Source organism: Trichosurus vulpecula, chromosome 4, assembly GCF_011100635.1.
Source record: "Trichosurus vulpecula isolate mTriVul1 chromosome 4, mTriVul1.pri, whole genome shotgun sequence".
NCBI lineage: Eukaryota > Metazoa > Chordata > Mammalia > Diprotodontia > Phalangeridae > Trichosurus > Trichosurus vulpecula.
This window is the reverse complement of record NC_050576.1, coordinates 217,957,002-217,976,436: the sequence shown is the minus strand read 5'-3', so window position 1 is coordinate 217,976,436 and position 19,435 is coordinate 217,957,002. Positions and strand designations below refer to the sequence as shown.

General features: G+C 37.4%; 1 protein-coding gene across 1 annotated transcript in view; it reads left to right on the top strand.

Moving 5' to 3' along the window:
- RNF213 (ring finger protein 213) overlaps positions 1 to 19,435 on the top strand; it is a 183,170-nt gene that overhangs the window by 64,326 nt on the left and 99,409 nt on the right. Inside the window, exons 11-14 of the mRNA XM_036754786.1 lie at positions 9,606 to 9,825; positions 10,345 to 10,400; positions 14,116 to 14,266; positions 18,244 to 18,405. Of these exons, the coding sequence (XP_036610681.1) occupies positions 9,606 to 9,825; positions 10,345 to 10,400; positions 14,116 to 14,266; positions 18,244 to 18,405 (589 nt within the window). The remainder of the gene's footprint in view (positions 1 to 9,605; positions 9,826 to 10,344; positions 10,401 to 14,115; positions 14,267 to 18,243; positions 18,406 to 19,435) is intronic.

Genomic DNA, 19,435 nt, shown 5'->3' with positions numbered 1-19,435 from the left:
AACCAAAACCAAAAAAGAAGAAAAAAGAAAAGGAAAAAAAACAGCAAATAGTTTGCCTCAACCTGCATTCAGACTCTGTAATTCTTTCTCTGCATGTCGATAGCTTTTTCCATCATGAGTCTTTTGGAGCTGTCTTTGAACCTTGTATTGCTAAGAAGAGCCAAGTCTATCAAAGTTAGTCATCACAGATACCATGTGTCAGTAATCGAGTATGATGTTCTCCTGGTTCTGCTCCCCTCATTTAGCATCAGATCACATAGGTCTTTCCAGGTTATTATGAAGTCCATCTGCTCCTCATTTCTTATAGCACAATACTATTCCAGTACATTCATATACCACAACTTGTTTAGCCATTGCCCAGCTGATGGGCATCCCCTTGATTTCCAAATCTTTGCCACCACAAAAAGAGCTGCTATAAATATTTTTGTACATACGGGTCCATTTCCAACTTTGATCTCTTTGGGATACAGCCCCAGAAGTGGTATTGCTGGGTCGAGGGGTATGCACATCTTTATAGCCCTTTGCATAGTTCCAATTTCTCTCCAGAATGGCTGGATCCATTCTCAACTCCACCCAACAATGTAACAGTGTTCCAGTTTTCCCACATCCTCTCCAGCATTTATGATTTTCCTGTTTTGTCATGTTAGCCAATCTGACAGGAGACATATGGTACCTAAGAGTTGTTTTGATTTGCATTTTTTTCATACGACTATAGATATCTTTAATTTCTTCCTCTGAAAAATACCTGTTCATATCCTCTGACCATTTCTCAACTGGGGAGTGACTTGTATTCCTATAAATTTGACTCAATTCCCTATATATTTTAGAGATGAGGCCTTTTTGAGAGACACTGGTTGTACAAATTCTTTACCAATTTTCTGCTTCCTTTCTAATCTTAGTTGTATTGGTTTTGTTTGTACAAAATCTTTTAAATTTGACATAATCAAAATTGTTCATTTTGCATTTTGTAATGCTCTCTATCTTGTTTGGTCATAAGTTCTTCTCCATTAATCTGACAAGTAAACTGTTCCTTGCTTTCTCAAAGTGCTTATAGTATCAGGCTTTATTCCTAAATCATGAATTCATTTTGACTTTACTTTGGTATACAGTGTAAGATATTGGTCTGAGCCCAGTTTCTGCCATACTGTATTCTAGTTTTCCCAGCAGTTTTTGTGAAAGTGAATTTGTAACCCAGAAGTTGGACTTCTTGGCTTAATCAAAGAGTAATTGCTATAGTTATTGTCTACAGCATCTTGTGTACCTAACCCATTCCACTGATCCACCACTCTGTTTATGAGCCAGTATTAAGTAATTCTGATGACTGCTGCTTTGTAATACAGTTTAATATCTGGTATGGCTTGGCCACCTTCCCTAGCATTTCTTTTCTTTAATTCCCTTGATATTCTGGACCTTTTGTTCTTCCAGATGAATTTTGTTATTATTTTATCCAGCTCTGTCAAATAATTTTTTGGCAGTTTGATTGGTATGGCACTGAATAAGTAAATTAATTTAGGTAAATTGTCATTTTTATTATATCAGCTCAGCCTAACCATGAGAAATTGATGTTTTTCCATTTATTTAGGTCTTACTTTATTTGTGTGAAAAGTGTTTTGCAATTGTGTTCATATAGGCCCTGGGTTTGTCTTGGCAGGTAGACTCCCAAATGTTTTAGGGTATCTACAGTAACTTTAAATGGAATTTCTCTTTCTATCTTGCTGTTGGGCTTTGTTAGTAATATATAGGAATGACAAGGATTTATGTGGGTTTATTTTATATCCTGCAAATTTGGTAAAGTTATTTATTATTTCAAGTAGTTTTTACTTGATTCTGTAGGATTCTCTAAGTAAATTATCATATCATTTGCAAAGAGTGATAACTTATTTTCTTCTTTGCCTAATCTAATTCCTTCAATTTCTTTTTCTTCCGTTATTGCTAAAGCTAACATTTCTAGTACCAAATTGAAAAATAGGGGTGATAATGGACATCCTTTTTTCACCTCCTATCTTATTGGAAATACATCAGTTTATCCCCATTACATATAATGCTTGCTGATGGTTTTAGGTAGATGGTACTTATGATTTTAAAGAAGATTCCATTCATTTCTATGCTTTCCAGTGTTTTTTAATAGAAATGAGTGTTGTATTTTGTCAGAAGCCTTTTCTGCATCTATTGAGATAATATGGTTTCTGCTAGTTTTGTTGTTGATATGATCAATTATGCTGGTAGTTTTCCTAATATTAAACCAGCCTTGCATTCCTGGAATGAATCCTACCTGGTCAATATTATTCTTGTGCTGTAATATTTTTGCTAATATTTTATTTAAAATTTTTGCATCAATATTCATTAGGGAAATTGGTCTATAATTTTCTTTCTCTGTTTTGACTCTTCCTGGTTTAGGTATCAGTATTGTATTTGTGTCATAAAAAGAATTTGGTAGGACTCCACCTATTTTTCCAAAAAGTCTATAAAGTATGGTAATTAATTGTTCTTTAAATGTTTGATAGAATTCATATGTAAATCCAGCTGGCCCAAATAATTTATAAAATATGGGAATTAATTGTTCTTTAAATGTTTGATGGAATCTGGCCCTGGAGATTTTTTCCTAGGGAGTTCATTGATGGCCTGCTCAATTTCTTTTTCTTAGATGGGGCAATTTAGGTATTTTACTTCCTGTTCTGTTAATCTGGGAGATTTATATTTTTGTAAATATTCTTCCATTTCCCTAGGATATCAAAATTATGGGCATACAGTTGGGCAAAATAATTCCTTATTAATGTTTTAATTTCCTCTTCATTGGAGGAATTCACTCTTTTCATTTTTGATACTGGTAATTTGGTTTTCTTATTTCCTTTTTTTAATCAAATTGACCAAAGATTTATCAATTTTATTGTTTTTTTTTTTTCATAAAACCAGCTCTTAGTTTTATTTATTAGTGCAATAGTTTTCTTGATTTCAATTTTATTAATCTTTTCCTTTGGCTTTCAGTATTTCTAATTTTGTATTTAATTGAGGATTTTCAATTTGTTCATTTTCTAGCTTTTTTAGTTGCATGCCCAATTCATTGATCTCCTTTTTCTCTATTTTATTCATGTAAGCATTCAGAGATGTAAAACTTCTCCCAGAGAACTGTTTTTGCTGCATCCCATAAATTTTGGTATGTCGTCTCATTATTGTCATTTTCTTGAATGAAGTTATTGATTGTTTCTGTGATTTGTTCTTTGACCCACTCATTCTTTAGGATTAGATTATTCAATTTCCAATTAATTTTTAGTCTATCTTTTCATGGTCATTTATTAGAAATAATTTTTATTGCATATGATCTGAAAAGGATGCATTGACTATTTATGCCTTTCTCACTGGATTGTGAGGCTTTCATTCCCTAGGAATTCTTTCTTTCCAACTGTATGATTTTCTTCTTTGACCTGGGAACTTGGGTTTTTGGTTTTGATGTTTTGGGGAGTTTTCATTTGGGCTTTCTTTTTGGTATTTTTCCTTTTTTTCTAGGCCTTTTTTTGGTCATGATTTTAAGTAGTCTGATGATTTGTAGATTATCTCTCTTTGACCCACTTACTAGGCCAGTTCTTATATTTACCTTACATTTTCTTCAATTTTTTGATTTTGTTACCATATTTCTTATTGTTTTGTGGAGTTCTGTTTGGAGCATTTTGATTGTCAGAACATCTGGTTCTTCGGTAAGATTTATCTCCTTTGGTTCTAAAATATTTTCTTTTAAATTCTTTCATGCATGTTTCTTGTTTAATTGATAATTTCATTTTTTATCTCTTGCTTTGTTTCTTCCTGGTATTCCTCTAGTCCAGTGGTTAATTCATTTTTTCTCAGACTCTGCTTATTGTGATGTTACTCCTTTCTTTTGGGTTTTGCTTTTGGGCAGTGGGTTTACCCATAATCTTTTTTCATAGTGTTTAGTTGCGTCTTGTGTATACTAATATATCTTTAGCCTTAGTTCTTTCTTTCAGGCTTTATTCCATGGCTAGACTTGACCAACTCATGCACTTTTGGATTGAGGTGTTTGACCCTTTTGGGGCCTGGTCTCAGTTTTCTGGATTCTTATCATTGGTGTACACTTCCCTTGGTGTGTCATTTCTTAGAATGTTAACAGGTTTCAGCATGTCTAGGTAAAGCTTTGTAGCTAGCTCTGTCTGATCTGGGAACTAGATGATTTTCCATCTTTCTCTTGGGGCATCCTTGAGCAGGGCAGTAGGTACTTTCTGTTTCCTCATTTTCTCCCCTGATCAGGTACTAGTTGGTTTTCCATTTCCTCCTGGAGTTTTCCCAGGCAAGGTGCTGTGTGATCTTTACCTGGTCAGGGTGCTAGTATGGGCTTCCCTGTTGGAGGTACTTTTTGTGCTGACTTCTCTGGCAGGACTTCTCTTCCAGCGTCTACAGCTACTGACAGCTATGTTTTTGTATAGTCCTGGGCTATATAAAAATGTTTACTGATATTTCTTTTTGTATTTCTTGGTCATTGTTCAGCTTGGTGTTCTTTCTACAGTATTGCTGGAATAAAAGTGGGAGAACTGAGCCACTGTATTATAAAAATGAGTCTTCCTGACTCCAGGCCTGGCACTCTATCCACTGTGCCACCTAGCTGCCCCATAATAGCTATATACCTCCCTTAACTCTGCAAAACCAGAAATATTATATATTCTTTTAAAACGCCTTTGCATGCCTACCCTGCTCTCTTGCCCAGGAGTTTCATAGTCACTTCCTTAACTTCTAACTCATTATAAGATTGCCCTCCTTCCTAATATTTCGTTAAACAGCATACACAGGATTAGCTTTCTGTAGATACTAACTAGTTCTTGAAAGAGCTAAATTGTTTTCAAGCAGTCTGATATAGGTTATACATGTGCAGTCATGTAAAACATATTTATAAATTAGTCATTTTGTGGGAGAAAACTCAAGTCAAAGAAAGAAAGAATGGAAGGGAGGGAGGGAGGGAAAAATGGTATGCTTCAATCTGCTTTCAGACTTCTGCGGTGATAATGTGGTTAAAGATCTTTCCTGCCCACTCAGGCCTCAGGTAGAGCTAATTAAGGGAAGTTTCTCAGGTGGAGCCAGTTAAGGGAAACTTGATTAGGAGAGACTTTATTGTAGGCAGGCCTACATCCTTTACTTACTAGACTGAAGACCCAGGCCCACACTCTTCTGCATGAAGCCCTAGGGCCCTAAAAAGATTATATATACCCAGAAGGTAACAATAGGAAAGCTACAGAAGTCAGAAATCAGAATTCAGCCCAAAGAGCAGGAGCAGGAACTCTGAGTCAACAGAGAACTGAGAGAGAGTGCACAGTGGAGAGTGGGAACCAGGGAGCTGCTGAGGCCAGAGAACTGAGGGAGGAAGAGAACTCAGGCAAGCAGACAATTAGAATTCATGAGTTGTTATGTTGAGGCCTCAGCAGAGGGGGAGGTTGCAGGTGTTTCAACAATCCGGCTTGCAGCTGTTGTGGGGGTGTAAGATCCACCAACAGCCAGCACCCAGAAAGCTGCCAAAGCACAGGTTCTTTTGATCTGCTTAACTAAGGAAAGCAAGGAAAGCAATGTTAAAGGGTTGACAAGCTTATTTTAATTCAGCATCCAAATATCATTCACTTAGTTAAGGGGAAAAAGCCAGCATCCTGAACTTCAGAATAAATACAAACAAATTACAAACATCAACAGACAGACCTTGTCTCATTCAAATCCCAATACGTAGTTACCAGAGTTTAACAAAGTCTCAGCATCCAGGTTACAAACTGGAGGGCCCTTAGCTACAGCTGCCCGGGGTCTCCACATCAACAACATCTCGAGTGAGAGCCCCCGCGCAAATGGCTATGTCCTCTCTTCTTATAGGGCTTTAGACGTCATCAAATGTCATGTGAATGACCCGAACTTAGGCTGCTATGATTGGCTCTTGAGTTAGCCCCTCCCTTTAGGACCCTGGGAGGTTCACATCCACATAGGTTAGGTTAACACCTAATAGGAGTTAGAGCCTGGGGCTTAGCACTTAGTAAGACTCAAGACTGGCATGGCTCTGGAGTTAGCACCTCCCCTTAGCCAGCCCCACCCCAGTCACCAATCCACACCCACATAGTTTCCACACCTAATAGGGGTTTGGGCCTGGGGCTTAGCACTTAGTAAGGCTCAATGAAATACGCTGAATTACTCAAAGGAAAAAAAGGCCAAAGTATTCAAGGGCACTTGGTTGAAGTAAATGCTAAGGAGCCCATTTTGCTTACTAACGCAACAGGATGACTTGGTTCCTTGCTATAATACTGTGTTTTAATTTTCTTGTTGCTATGTTGAGGTGGGCTTATTGGTTTAGGAATATAATTACTGCTGTATTGAATTGGGGTTATTGGTTTTGGGATTGGATCCTCTGGTGTCTAAATAAATGTTATACTTCCTCTGTCTTCTACCTAGAGAGTTTTTCATGCTTTGCAATTCCGAACCATACAGGTATGTTCATGGTCGTCCTCGAGGTCATGCACCTTGCTTTACTGATAACAACTTCATCAGTCCTTTCTTAGGAGATGGATGGCCTTTTAATCATAAGTCCTTTGGAATTGTCTTGGATCATTGTATTGCTGAGAAAAGCTAAATAATTTATAGCTGTTCATCATACAGTATTGCTGTTACTGGTTACAGTGTTCTTCTGGTTATACTCGTTTTGCTCTGCATTAGTTCATGTAAGCACAGGTTTTTCTGAAATCATCCTGCTCATCATTTTCTTTTCTTTTTCTTTTTAAATTTTTTAAATTTTTTTTCCTTTTTTTCTCGTAAAGATTATTTTATTATTTAATATTTTAGTTTTCAACATTGAATTCCACAAGATTTTGAGTTACAGATTTTCTCCCCATTTCTCCCCTCCCCCCCCCACTCCAAGATGGCGTATGTTCTGATTGCCCCGTTCCCCAGTCAGCCCTCTTTTCTGTCACCCCACTCCCCCCCATCCCCTTTCCCCTTACTTTCTTGTAGAGCAGGATAGATTTCTATGCCCCAGTGCCAGTATCTTATTTCCCAGTTGCATGCAAAAACAACTTTTTTTGAGCCCTTTTAAAACTTTGAATTCCAGATTCTTTCCTTTCTTCCCTTCCCCTCCATCCTCCCTAAGAAGGCAAGCAATTCAACATAGGCCACACATGTATCATTATGTAAAACACTTCCACAGTTCTCATGTTGTGAAAGACTAACTTTATTTTCCTCCATCCTATTCTGTCCCCCTTTATTCAGTTTTCTCCCTTGACCCTGCCCCTTTTTGAAAGTGTTTGCTTTTGATTACTTTCTCCCTCTATCTGCCCTCCCTTCTATCATCCCCCCTTTTTTATCTCCTTCCCCCTACTTTCCTGTGGGATAAGATACCCAATTGAGTGTTTTTGTTATTCCCTCCTTAAGTCAAATCCGATGAGAGCAAGATTCACTCATTCCCCCTCACCTGCCCCCTCTTCCCTTCCAACAGAACTGCTTTTTCTTGCCACTTTTATGTGAGATAGTTTACCCCATTCTCCTTTTCTCGTCTGTCAATATATTCCTCTCTCATCTCTTAATTTTTTTTAGATATCATCGCTTCATATTCAACTCACCTAGTACCCTCTGTCTATACATATTTATATTCCCTTCAACTACCCTAATACTGAGAAAGGTCTCATGAATTACACACATCATCTTTCCATGTAAGAAGGTAAACAAAACAGTTTTACTTTAGTAAGTCTCTTATGATTTCTCTTTCTTGTTTACCTTTTCATGCTTCTCTTGATTGTTGTGTTTGAAAGTCAAATTTTCTATTCAGCTCTGGTCTTTTCACTGAGAAAGCTTGAAAGTCCTCTATTTTATTGAAAGTCCATATTTTGCCTTGGAGCATGATACTCAGTTTTTCTGGGTAGGTGATTCTTGGTTTTAATCCTAGCTCCGTTGACCTCCAGAACATCGTATGCCAAGCCCTTTGATCTCTTAATGTAGAAGCTGCTAGATCTTGGGTTATTCTGATTGTGTTTCCACAATACTCAAATTATTTCTTTCTGGCTGCTTACAGTATTTTCTCCTTGACCTGGGAGCTCTGGAATTTGGTAACAATATTCCTAGGAGATTTCTTTTTGAGATCTGTTTGAGGAGGCAATCTGTGGATTCTTTCAATTTCAATTTTGCCCTGTGTCTCTAGAATATCAGGGCAGTTCTCCTGGATAATTTCTTGAAAGATGATATCTAGGCTCTTTATTTGATCATGGCTTTCAGGTAGTCCAATAATTTTTAAATTCTCTCTCCTGGATCTATTTTCCAGGTCAGTGGTTTTTCCAATGAGATATTTCACATTGTCTTCCATTTTTTCATTCCTTTGGTTCTGTTTTATAATATCTTGATTTCTCATCAAGTCACTAGCTTCCACTTGCTCCAGTCTAATTTTTAAGGTAGTATTTTCTTCAGTGGTCTTTTGGACCTCCTTTTCCATTTGGCTAATTCTGCCTTTCAAGGCATTCTTCTCCTCATTGGCTTTTTGGAGCTCTTTTGCCATTTGAATTAGTCTATTTTTTAAGGTGTTGTTTTCTTCAGTATATTTTTCAGTGTTTTTTTTGGGTCTCCTTTAGCAAGTCACTAAGCTGACTTAAATCTTTTTTCTGAGACTTAGTTTAGTGCTCAGTTCTCTTTGTGAGTTCTTTGAACTTTTAATTTTTTTTCAATCTCTTTAAAATTTTGTTGACTAATTAACTCCTCTTTCAATTTGGTCTATATATCTCCTTGCTGGACAAAATGCTTTGATTCTAAAGCACCTAAATTTATTATTTGGTAATTTCAAATAATCAGTAAGTATTTGTTAAATATCTACAATGTGCCAAAGACCACGCTAAGGAATTGGGGATACAAAGACAGCTATGAAAATAGAAATATTCCCTTCAAGGAACAACATGGAGAAATATATAAGAACATAAGGACTCATGTAGTGTAAAAGGTGAGTGAGCTGAGCTGAAGCAACTTGAGGGTTCTATGAGGAAGAATTTAGGAAGTAGTACATTACAGGCCAGCTCGTGTAAAGGCATGAATATGGGAAGTGGAGTTTTTTGTATTAGTAACAGAGAAACAAAAAGAACAGTTTGGCTGTACCATGGAATCAGAGAAGCCAAATATTATGTAATAAGACTGGAAAAGTAGGTCAGGGCCAGGCTGTGAAGACTTTGAATGCCAAACAGAGTAGTTTATATTTGGTCCTAGAAGCTATTATAGGTTCTTGAGCAGAGGAGTGACATGATTAAATAGATACTTCATAAAGAAATATAACTTCTGTTATACTCAGGGAATGTTGACTCAGGGAAATCATTTAAGAGAGGTGGTGGGAATGGTAGCCATGTGAGGATGAAAAAGGAGACCCTCTGTCAGAAATATTGTGTAAGTAGAGATTCCAAAATTTGGCAGCTGATTTGATTGAATCAGGGAGAAGAGATTGGTAAGGCAGAGTGAAGTATTGAAGATGACTCCAAATTTGAGAACCTGGGTGCCTAGAAAGGTGATGGTTAAGAAGGTGTATGTTAAGAAGAAGAGTGGGTTTTGGTGGACAGATAACAAATAGTATTTGCAATATTATCTTAAAGTCTATTCTGTTTTCACTTGCATAGGAAAAGACTACTTGAGTGCATGAAAGAAAAAAACCATTTGCTGGCAATAGATCAAAACTTATTCCGGTCCTGGTTCTGTTTGATACCTTTGAGTAGCTTGGTTGACTACTTGAATAATTCAGTGGAATACTTGACTAATTATCCTGCCAGCATATTGGACTGTCTTCAAGGAATTTACTATCGGCTTCAAGAAACCAGCATTTCTTCCACACGTCATGAGGTTTGTAGTTTGGATTGGCTTGATATTGTCTTTAGCAAGTGCCAGTACATTTAGAATTTTGAGATATGGGGGACCTCAGAGGTATTCTGGTCTATCCCCCTCATTTTATAGATAAGGAATCTAAGCCCCAGAGTGATTAATTGACTTCCTCAAGGCTACACAGGTATTAATTTAGGGTTAGTTCCTGGTTCAGCCACTTATTACTTGTGTACCCTTGAAACAAACATCTTGTTACTTCAAAATGTTTTTTAAAAAAGCCATTTCTTGTGGATGTTTATGTAATTCATAACTGTTCATTTTCAATTAAGAGCATTGAGAAAATGACCAAAATTTAAATTTTCTTCTCTAGAGATGTAAGATTAGAAATTTAGAGTTCTAAATTTTTAAACTTGTATGCACAAAGATCCTCAGTATTTTTCTCAACAGTTGATGACTTTTCAGGTTTATTTCCACAAAGCAGTTAATTTAAACATACTTTTGTCATGTTTTTCTTAATTTTTTTTCCCCCCACCACCACAGGTTTTAGAGAACCTCTTCAAAAAGCTCTTGAACCTCCTGAATGCAAATCAGGGCAAGTAAGTAAAGAAGCAGTCAATAGTGATGATAATAAGAATAGCTAACATCTATGTAGTGTTTTATGGTTTGCAAAGCATTTTATTTATGTTAATTCATTTGATGCTCACAACAACCTTTGGAGGTAGGTGCTATTATTATCCCCATTTTACAGAGGAGCAAACTCAGGCATAGAGAGGTTAAGTGACTTGTCCTGGGTCTCATAGCTATGAAGTTTCAGAGGAAAGATTTGAATTCATCTTCCTGACTTGGAGTTCTTCACTCTAATGCACCACTTAAAAATTTGTTCTTTCTCTTTTACTCCCATGGTTCTAGATGATTCTGGTTGGGATAATATCCATATGATTATGTGTACATACACACACATAAATATATATGTGTATCTGTATGTATATAACTTTATTAATTATCTAGTGTTAATTTTTTTTTCTTCAAAAAATAAGCTTAATCCTTAATTTGGCTTCAGTACCAAGATAGCCTATTATGTTATTAGCAGTATTCTGTTGATACTATCTTATTTTTAGTTAAGAGCCCAGACAAAGTATATCTATATGGATTTTTTTTAAAGATAACACTGATTAACAAAGGAATGGGGCATATATTATCTCTTTAATCTCTGATATGATTATAGTGAGGGAGGACTTAAGTGGACATATTTAAATATTGTTAAAGAAAAAAAGGCAGTAATGGATATGTTATCATAAAATTTGGAATTTATATAATATATGTGTGTGTATATTTGAAATATAAAGACTATAAAGACATACACACATACATACAGACACATATATGTGTGTTTATGTGTATATATGTATATGTGTGTATATATGTATACGTACACTCTTGTACATATATATATATATATATATGTGTGTCTTTAAATGTTCATGGTCTATTGACCTTCTAGAACCTGTAGTCTTGAGCTAGATGCCCCTGAATTTGATGCCGTATGTACAATGGCATAGAGATACACGAATGAACTCCAAGGCATTTGTTATAAGGAGTGTTCTAAGTCTCTTGGAGTGCCAAATATATTTTCTGTACTTTCTTCCTTCATAATATTCCAGGAAGGAAGGGAGAGATAGGTGTCAAGTTTATTTCAGTTACCTTTAGAAGTTGAATGATGGAAGAAAGGTCCCACATACAGTAAAATACAGCAACACTTTCTGTATTTGCAAAGCCCTGGACACAGAGTAGATGCCCAGTGATTAGGGAATGGCTGAATAAGTTTTGGTCCACAGATGTAGTAGGATGATACCTGGGCTATAAGATAGTCCTCAAAGGCTCACTTCCTGTCAGGGAAAACAGTCAATGCACATATAAATATATAGAGATGGGAATAGGGGCAGTGAGGAAAAGTAGAAAAGAGCTGACCTCAAAGATAGGAAGGCCTGGGCTCAAGCCCCATCTCTGCTCTGTCATGGCTATGTGACCCTGGACAAATCACTGAACCTCTCAGTGCTCCCAGCAGTCTTCCAAGGCTGTCAGGCTGCACGCATAGCATCCTGGGTCATCACCAGATGTCTTGATCTTTTTTCTTGTCAATGGACTTCCATGACTCTGGAGGATGATGACTTTGAGCAGCTCAACCTGACTTATATCCAGTTCAGATGCAAGTCAGGACATTATCTTTGTGATGTCATTGGTGCTTTTTGAGAATGAGGGACTAATAACAACAGCAAGGGTTTTGCATGAAGTCCCTACACAGAGAGAAGGATTTCTGGAGCAGGTGTTGTGAGTTAACCTTGTCACACGTATTTCTTACACATGTGCCTCAATACTATTATGGTCTAGATTTAAACTCACTCCTCCCACGGATGCTGTGTGTATTTGTGGGAAGGAGTGAGCCAGGTTCTTAGGAGAATGTTTTGTATTGACTGTCTTTATCGTGTTGTCTGAGGGTAAAAGTAACTGCTCTCTGGTGACCCAGCCTGGCAGTCTGAGCAGAAGTTGGGGAATGCTGCTACCTTTTCTTCTTCTTGTTAGTGTTCTTCTTGTTCTTCATTTTCTTCATTGTCTTTTTTGTTTATTTATATTATTTTTTTCAATAATGTCCCGTGCAGTTTTCATTTTTGATTTCTTGAAATATAGCTCTGGAAAGACAGATTTTTTTAAAAAGCCCATTGTGTTTTAAATGGAGCTACCTGACTCTGCTTTTAAATCTAAATCATCCTGGCAGTCATTGATTCACCAAAGCCCCAACCCAGGCTTCTGTGGCTCACAGTCTAGATCTTGATGGCTTAGATTGAATGTAAATGAATGGGCTTGGCCTCAGACAAACTGAGACCTGGGAAAGATCTTAATTTAGAAAGGCCGAGGTCACTCACTGTATCCTGGGCCTTTGCCACCAGTCTCTTGACCTTTTTTTGCCACTGGACTTTGATGACTCTAGAGGAGATAGTGAGGCTAACGACTTTGTCTGGCTTTGCCTCACTTAGATCCAGTTCTTGTGCAAGTCCAGAAGTTACCCTCATGATGTCATTGGTCCTTGGAGAATGAAAGACTAACAACAACAACAAAGACTTGCATTCATCCAGGCAGCTTTCTTACTATAACTCCCCATACTGATTAAAGTACATGTCTGGCAGAAAGAAAATATAGGAATAATGACTGTGAAGAAAAGAAGGAGGCATAGGAAGATTTAAATGAACTCATACGAAATGAAGTAGAAGCAGGAACACAATGTACATGGTGATATGACAATGCAAATGGAAAAATAACAGCAAAAAATAGAAACTGAATGCTATGCAATTATAATGATCAAGCTTGGTCCTCCATGAGACTGTACATCTTTCTCTTCATTGGAGAGGTGGGGGGCTATGGATATGGAACACTTTATATCCTGCCATACTTGATTAATGTGTTGTCTAATTTTGCAGAACTATTTTATCCCCTCTTTTAAAATTCTTTGTTAAGGATGTGGCTCTGATTGGGGAAAGGAAGCTATATTGCGAGATTAAGGGAATGTAAAAATATAGCAGTAAAACTTTTTTTAAAAGAAAGGTGGTAACTTGTTCATGAAAGTATATTTTAAATTAAATATGTTACTGTTACAGTAGCTCAGATTTCTATAACACTTTACATACATTTGCTCATTTTCTCTTTATAAGAACTCTGTGAAGTAGGTCCTATTATTATCTCATTTTATAGATGAGGAAATAGAGACTGAGTAGGTAAGTAACTTTCTTAGGGTCACACAAGGTGTCTCAGGCAGGATTTGCCTCTTCCTTTTCCTTCTGAATGAACAATGAACCCAGCAGCCCAGCTCAGAAACATTTAGATCTTCTATTCTAAAAATTAAGTCTGGGGCAGCTAGGTGGCGCAGTGAGTAGAGCACCAGCCCTGGAGTCAGGAGGACCTGAGTTCAAATCCGGCCTCAGACACTTGACACATGTACTAGCTGTGTGACCTTGGGCAAGTCACTTAACCCAAATTGTCCTGCCAAAAAGCAAAAAAAAATAAAAATAAAAATTAAGTCTTTGATCTACCAAAGAAAAATAAGAGGATTTGCTGTAGTAGCTTAGCTAGATCTTTATAGGCTGATGAATCCTTTTTCCAGATATTAAATTATGGGACAAAATAAACTTGATATTCAGATCCAACAAGTTATCTTTTTTCATGTAAAGAAATCAGTCCTGATAACTAATGTTCCATTATCCCCTTTCTCATTTCAATCTTTTTAACAGTTTCAATCCCTTTTAACTCCTGTTTTGATAGGATTCAAGTAGACATGTTAAGACCCTACTTTGCTGTTTGCTTAAAATTCCATGAAACTGTCTGCAAAAAAACAGAAGCTTTAAAATTATATGGATTGCCTGTCCTATCTGCAGAGATTATTTCTATGATGATCAGACTTACATTTTTGGGGGTAAGTGAAGTATACTTCTTACTTATATTCAGTATGGGATAGTAGAGATATATCATTTGTTATTTTCTGTCTCTTTCAAGAAAGGGGGTAGTTTGATAAGGATTGTTGTTACACTTGTCTTCTCTATCTCTCAAGATGATTATGAGGAAAGGTAAACCTTGAAGTACCATTAAATGTGAATTGTTGTTTTGTGGAATTGCTAAATTATAGTTAGGCATATTCTTTGCCTTTGTTTAAGGATACCTTAAGATAGTTTTTTGTAACATGGCTTATACCTTGCAACATAAGCGATATTTTTTTTCTCATTTATAAGCCTTGTCTTTTACAACATCTGAATAGCTAGTGTACATTGTATCTAGACAATGTCCATCCATTTAATATAGAATCTATTTTTTTATCCAACCCTTTCATTTAATATATGAGGAAACTGAGGCCAGAAGGGTTAACTTGCCTAAAGTCTTAAAGGACATTGTTACAAAGCGATAAATTGTTGTCTTGGCAGCCAGACAGTAATTCAACCCTAGTATTATTTGTGGGCAGCTAGGTGGTATGGTAGATAGAGCACTGGGCCTGGAGTCAGGAAGTTGTTTTTTTTTTTTTTGTTATTGTTTAATTGATTTGTCATGTCTGACAGTTGTTTCAGTCCTGTCCAGCTCTTCTTCACACATGCCTGTCCTGGTATCTGAAAGACCTGAGTTCAAATATGCCCTCTTGTACTTAATAGCTATGTAAGCATGAGCAAGTAATTTCACACTGTTTGCGTGTTGCAACAATCTGCTAGCAGCTGCTGTGGGGGTGAAAAACCAACACAAGCCTAATAACAAGAATGCTGCAAGCCCAAGTTCTTTTGATCTGCTTTACTAAGGAAAGCAACGTTAAGGGGTTAACAATCTTACTTTAATCCAGCATACAAATATCATTCACCTAGTTCAGGGGAAAAAGCCAGCACCTTGAACTTCAGAGCAAACACAAACAAATTACAAACATCAACAGACAGACCTCGTCTGATTCAAATATCAATTCATAGTTACCAGAATTTAACAAAGTCCAAATATCCGGGTTTACAAGCTGGAGGGCTCTTAACTACAGCTGCCCAGAGTCTCCACATCAGCACACCACCAAGAGTGAGAGCCCTACGCAAATAGCTCTGTCTTCCCTTTTTATGCACTCTTTAGCTGGCATCAAACATCATTTGAGCGACCAGAACTCTTACTATTGGCTCTGGTCTTAGCAACTCTCCTTAGGACCCTGGGGCTTCATGCCCACATAGGCTTAACACCTAGTAGCTAAGGGTTTTGGGCCTACTTAGGAGTGAAGATATAATCATACCTCCCTTCATTGGCCCCACCTGGAGCCCCACCTTAGTTACCAATGCTTTGCCTCAGTTTCCTCATCTGTAAATTTAGTTGGAGAAAGAAATGGCAAACCACTCCAGTATCTTTGCCGAAGAAAACCCCAAATGGCGTCATGAAGAGTTGGACAGGACTAAAAAGACTGAACGACAATTATTTGTAAATCCTTAGTAATATAATTTAAATAATATTAGTATATATCGCTGGTAGTTTTATTTAACATGCCAATTAATTTTTTATCCTATGAATTTTTCTAAATAGAATTTTCTTTCTCTTATTTAAAATTTTGGAAATAAAGGAGAAATAAAGGTATAATAAATTAAAGAAATTAAATGAAAAACATGCTCTCATGACATTTTCATCTTGGAATAGTATAAACATGGCAGAGAAGTGTTATATAGTTGTTCGCAAATAAAACATAATAGGCATTTCATCATTTGAGTTATCAGCATAAGCAAATAACTTCATATTTTTTCAGATTAAAAAAGAACCAACAAAATTATATTGTAAAGGGCACATCAAAGAAAAGACATAAGGAAACTTTCTTATTAAAAAAATTCAAGGAATATGGGGTGCTCAATCTAAAACCTAAAAGCTACTAGGCTACTAGGCAGAGGGTGAATCTTAATTATCTGAAGGAGAGGATCTGGATCATTGGGTCTGGGAATAATAAGAGGAAACCATGGTCTGCTTTTAGAAAGGATAAAAGGGGAACCCTAGCGATCTTCCCTGTAAATGAGAGCGGGGCTGAGAGGTGAGGTCACTTTTCTGTTTTCCACTCATGAGTTCAGCAACAAGTATAATTAACAAAGTTTCTTGAATTGAGGGGAAATAGGCATATCCTTTTCTCACCTCAGCCATGAATGTGTATTTGCTCCTCTTGCTCTGGCAATCCCACTTTACTCCTTTCCATCCCAACATTGTTTCCTCAAGGTTAATTGTAGTTCTGAAGGCTTAATTGGGGGATGTAGTTCTAAGGAACCTCCCCTTCTCATGGCTGGGAGTTTTGTTTCCATAATATGAGTTCACATCTCTGCAATGGAGCCATTACTACACTCTTTTCCTTTTCTTTATATGCCTGCCTTTCTTTACTTACTCACTCTCTTTCTGTTTTCTCCTTCCATTCCAGAGGGCTTAATGTATTTTTTTAAAATTTAATTTATCAAATATATTTACTTTTCAGCATTGATTTTCACAAGAGTTTGAATTACAAATTTTCTCCCCATTTCTACCCTCCCCCCCACTCCAAGATGGCATATATTCTGGTTGCCCTGTTCCCCAGTCAGCCCTCCCTTCTGTCACCCCACTCCCCTCCCATCGCCTTTTCCCTTCCTTTCTTGTAGGGCAAGATAAATTTCTATGGCCCATTGCCTGTGTATCTTATTTCTAGTTGCATGCAAAAACTTTTTTGTTTTGTTTTTGAACATCTGTTTTTAAAACTTTGAGTTCCAAATTCTCTCCCCTCTTCCCTTCCCACCCACCCTCCCTGAGAAGTCAAGCAATTCAACATAGGCCACATGCGTGTCATTATGTAAAACCTTTCCACAATACTCATGTTTTGAAAGACTAACTATATTTTGCTCCTTCCTAATCTATTCCCCTTTATCCAATTTTCTCTCTTGACCCTGTCCTTTTTCGAAAGTGTTTGTTTTTGATTACCTCCTTCCCCATCTGCCGTCCCTTCCATCATCCCCCCTTTTTTATCTTCTTCCTCCTTCTTTCCTGTGGGGTAAGATACCCAATTGAGTGTGTATGGTATTCCTTCCTCAGGTCAAATCTGATGAGAGCAAGATTCACTCATTCCCCCTCACCTGCCTTCTTTTCTCTTCCTACAGAACTGCTTTTTCTTGCCACTTTTATGCGAGATAATTTACCCCATTCTACCTCTCCCTTTCTCCCTCTCTCAATAGATTCCTCTCTTATCCCTTAAATTGATTTTATTTTTTTAGATATCATCCCTTCATATTCAACTCACCCTGTGCCCCCCCATATATACACACACACACATATATACATACACACATATACATATATACATACACACACATATATATGCATATTCCCTTCTGCTACCCTAATACTGAGGTCTCATGAATCAAACACATCATCTTTCCATGTAGGAATGTAAACAAAACAGTCTGGGAACTGCCACAGCTCACTGATTCAGGGCGCTAGGGCCTGCTCTGCCCGGCTCCTGGTCTGGTTGGTCCGCATGGCCCATGTTGGGCTCTGCTCTGCTCCGCTCCACTCCATTCCCAGCTCTGTGTGCGAAAGACCTCACCCAGCAACCATCCAGGCTGTCCTGCTCTTTTGTGGGTTCTGCTGATCTAGAATTGGTTCAGAGCCATTTTCTATAGGTTTTTGGAGGGACTTGGCAGGGAGCTCACGCTAGTCCCTGCTTTCCAGCCGCCATCTTGGCTCTGCCCCCCGCTACCCTGCTTAATGTATTTTTCAGATTTAGCTGTTTTAATGTGAATGTGTTTGCATAGAGATATGTGGGTATAAATTCAGCTTTGAGTACTCATTTGAGCACCTCTTGAATACTTAGCACTGTATTAGGCGGTGTAAAGGATATGAAAGATGTATCTTTAATATACTTCAACTTTATATCTCATGCAATATTAGGATCCCAAAGATAAGCTCAACGATGAAAATGGAAACATCATTTCTGTGAGAAAGCTGTTTCAAGAAACCCTGACTATCACCAAAAATTGGTTCCGGAGTGTTTTAAAACAAGGCCTGCTTAAGCAGTGTGGGCCACATCTCTCTTATGATGATGAGCCTATGGTAAGTATTTCTGAAGGAGGAGGAGTCAGTGAAGGTTTCTCAGTGGGAAAAGTAACATCATCAAAACCATATTTGTCGCAAAGGTCTAGGCAGGATTCTATAAGTAGAGAGAGACCAGAGGTGGGGGAACTGGGTTAGAAGCCTGTTGGGAAATAAGTCTTTGTGAGGTGATAAAAACTGCATAGGGAAGGAGATAGAACATTTACAATCCTTTTTTGTTTTTGTATAGTGGTGTGTTTGAGTTAGTCAATAAATTCATAATAAAAATACTTAAAAAATATTGAGGATAACAGCAGTAACAAAGAACCTATAGAACTTGGTTCCTGATATAAGGAGACAAAGAGAAGAGTAAAAATGAAAACAACAGTGACAAATTGGGAATCACATACATAGGGAAGTTTGTGGGGTCAAGTTACATTCATGTGGAAATATTTGTCAAGGAGTTGTGGATGTGAAATTCTGCATCTGAATAGGAGATGGGACTGGAAAGAGAGATTAGGAAATCATCTACATTGGATGGATAAATGAAATCACAGGAGATCTCCATGGAAGAGAATAAAAAAAGAGAGGAGCCGAGGATTAAGTATATTGAGCCTTGGAGGACAGTCATATGTATGAGTCATTGGGAGAAAGGAGAAACAGAACACTGAAGGACTAATTAGGTAGGCTGGAGGAGAACCAGCTCAGTGCAGTGCCTTCTTATTGGGAGGAGAGGGCTTTTCAAGAAAGTGGATTGGTCAAGAGTTCTAGAGGCTGTAGAGAAGTCAAATAAGATAAGGACTGAAAAAAGGTTGATATATTTGGTTATTAAGTGGCCTTCCAATAGTATGGTTTCAGTAGAGTCATGGGAGCTGGAAACCAAGCTGAAAGATGAAGGTGCAGAAGTACAGGTGGGGTTTAAGCACCCTGTTTTCAGAAGTCTGTTGATAAAATGAAGGAAAGTGAAGATATGAGAGTATTTAGGGGTATAATTGGGGCGGGGAGGACAGTAAAGTTAAGAGCTTTTTCTAGATAAAAAACTAAAATATAC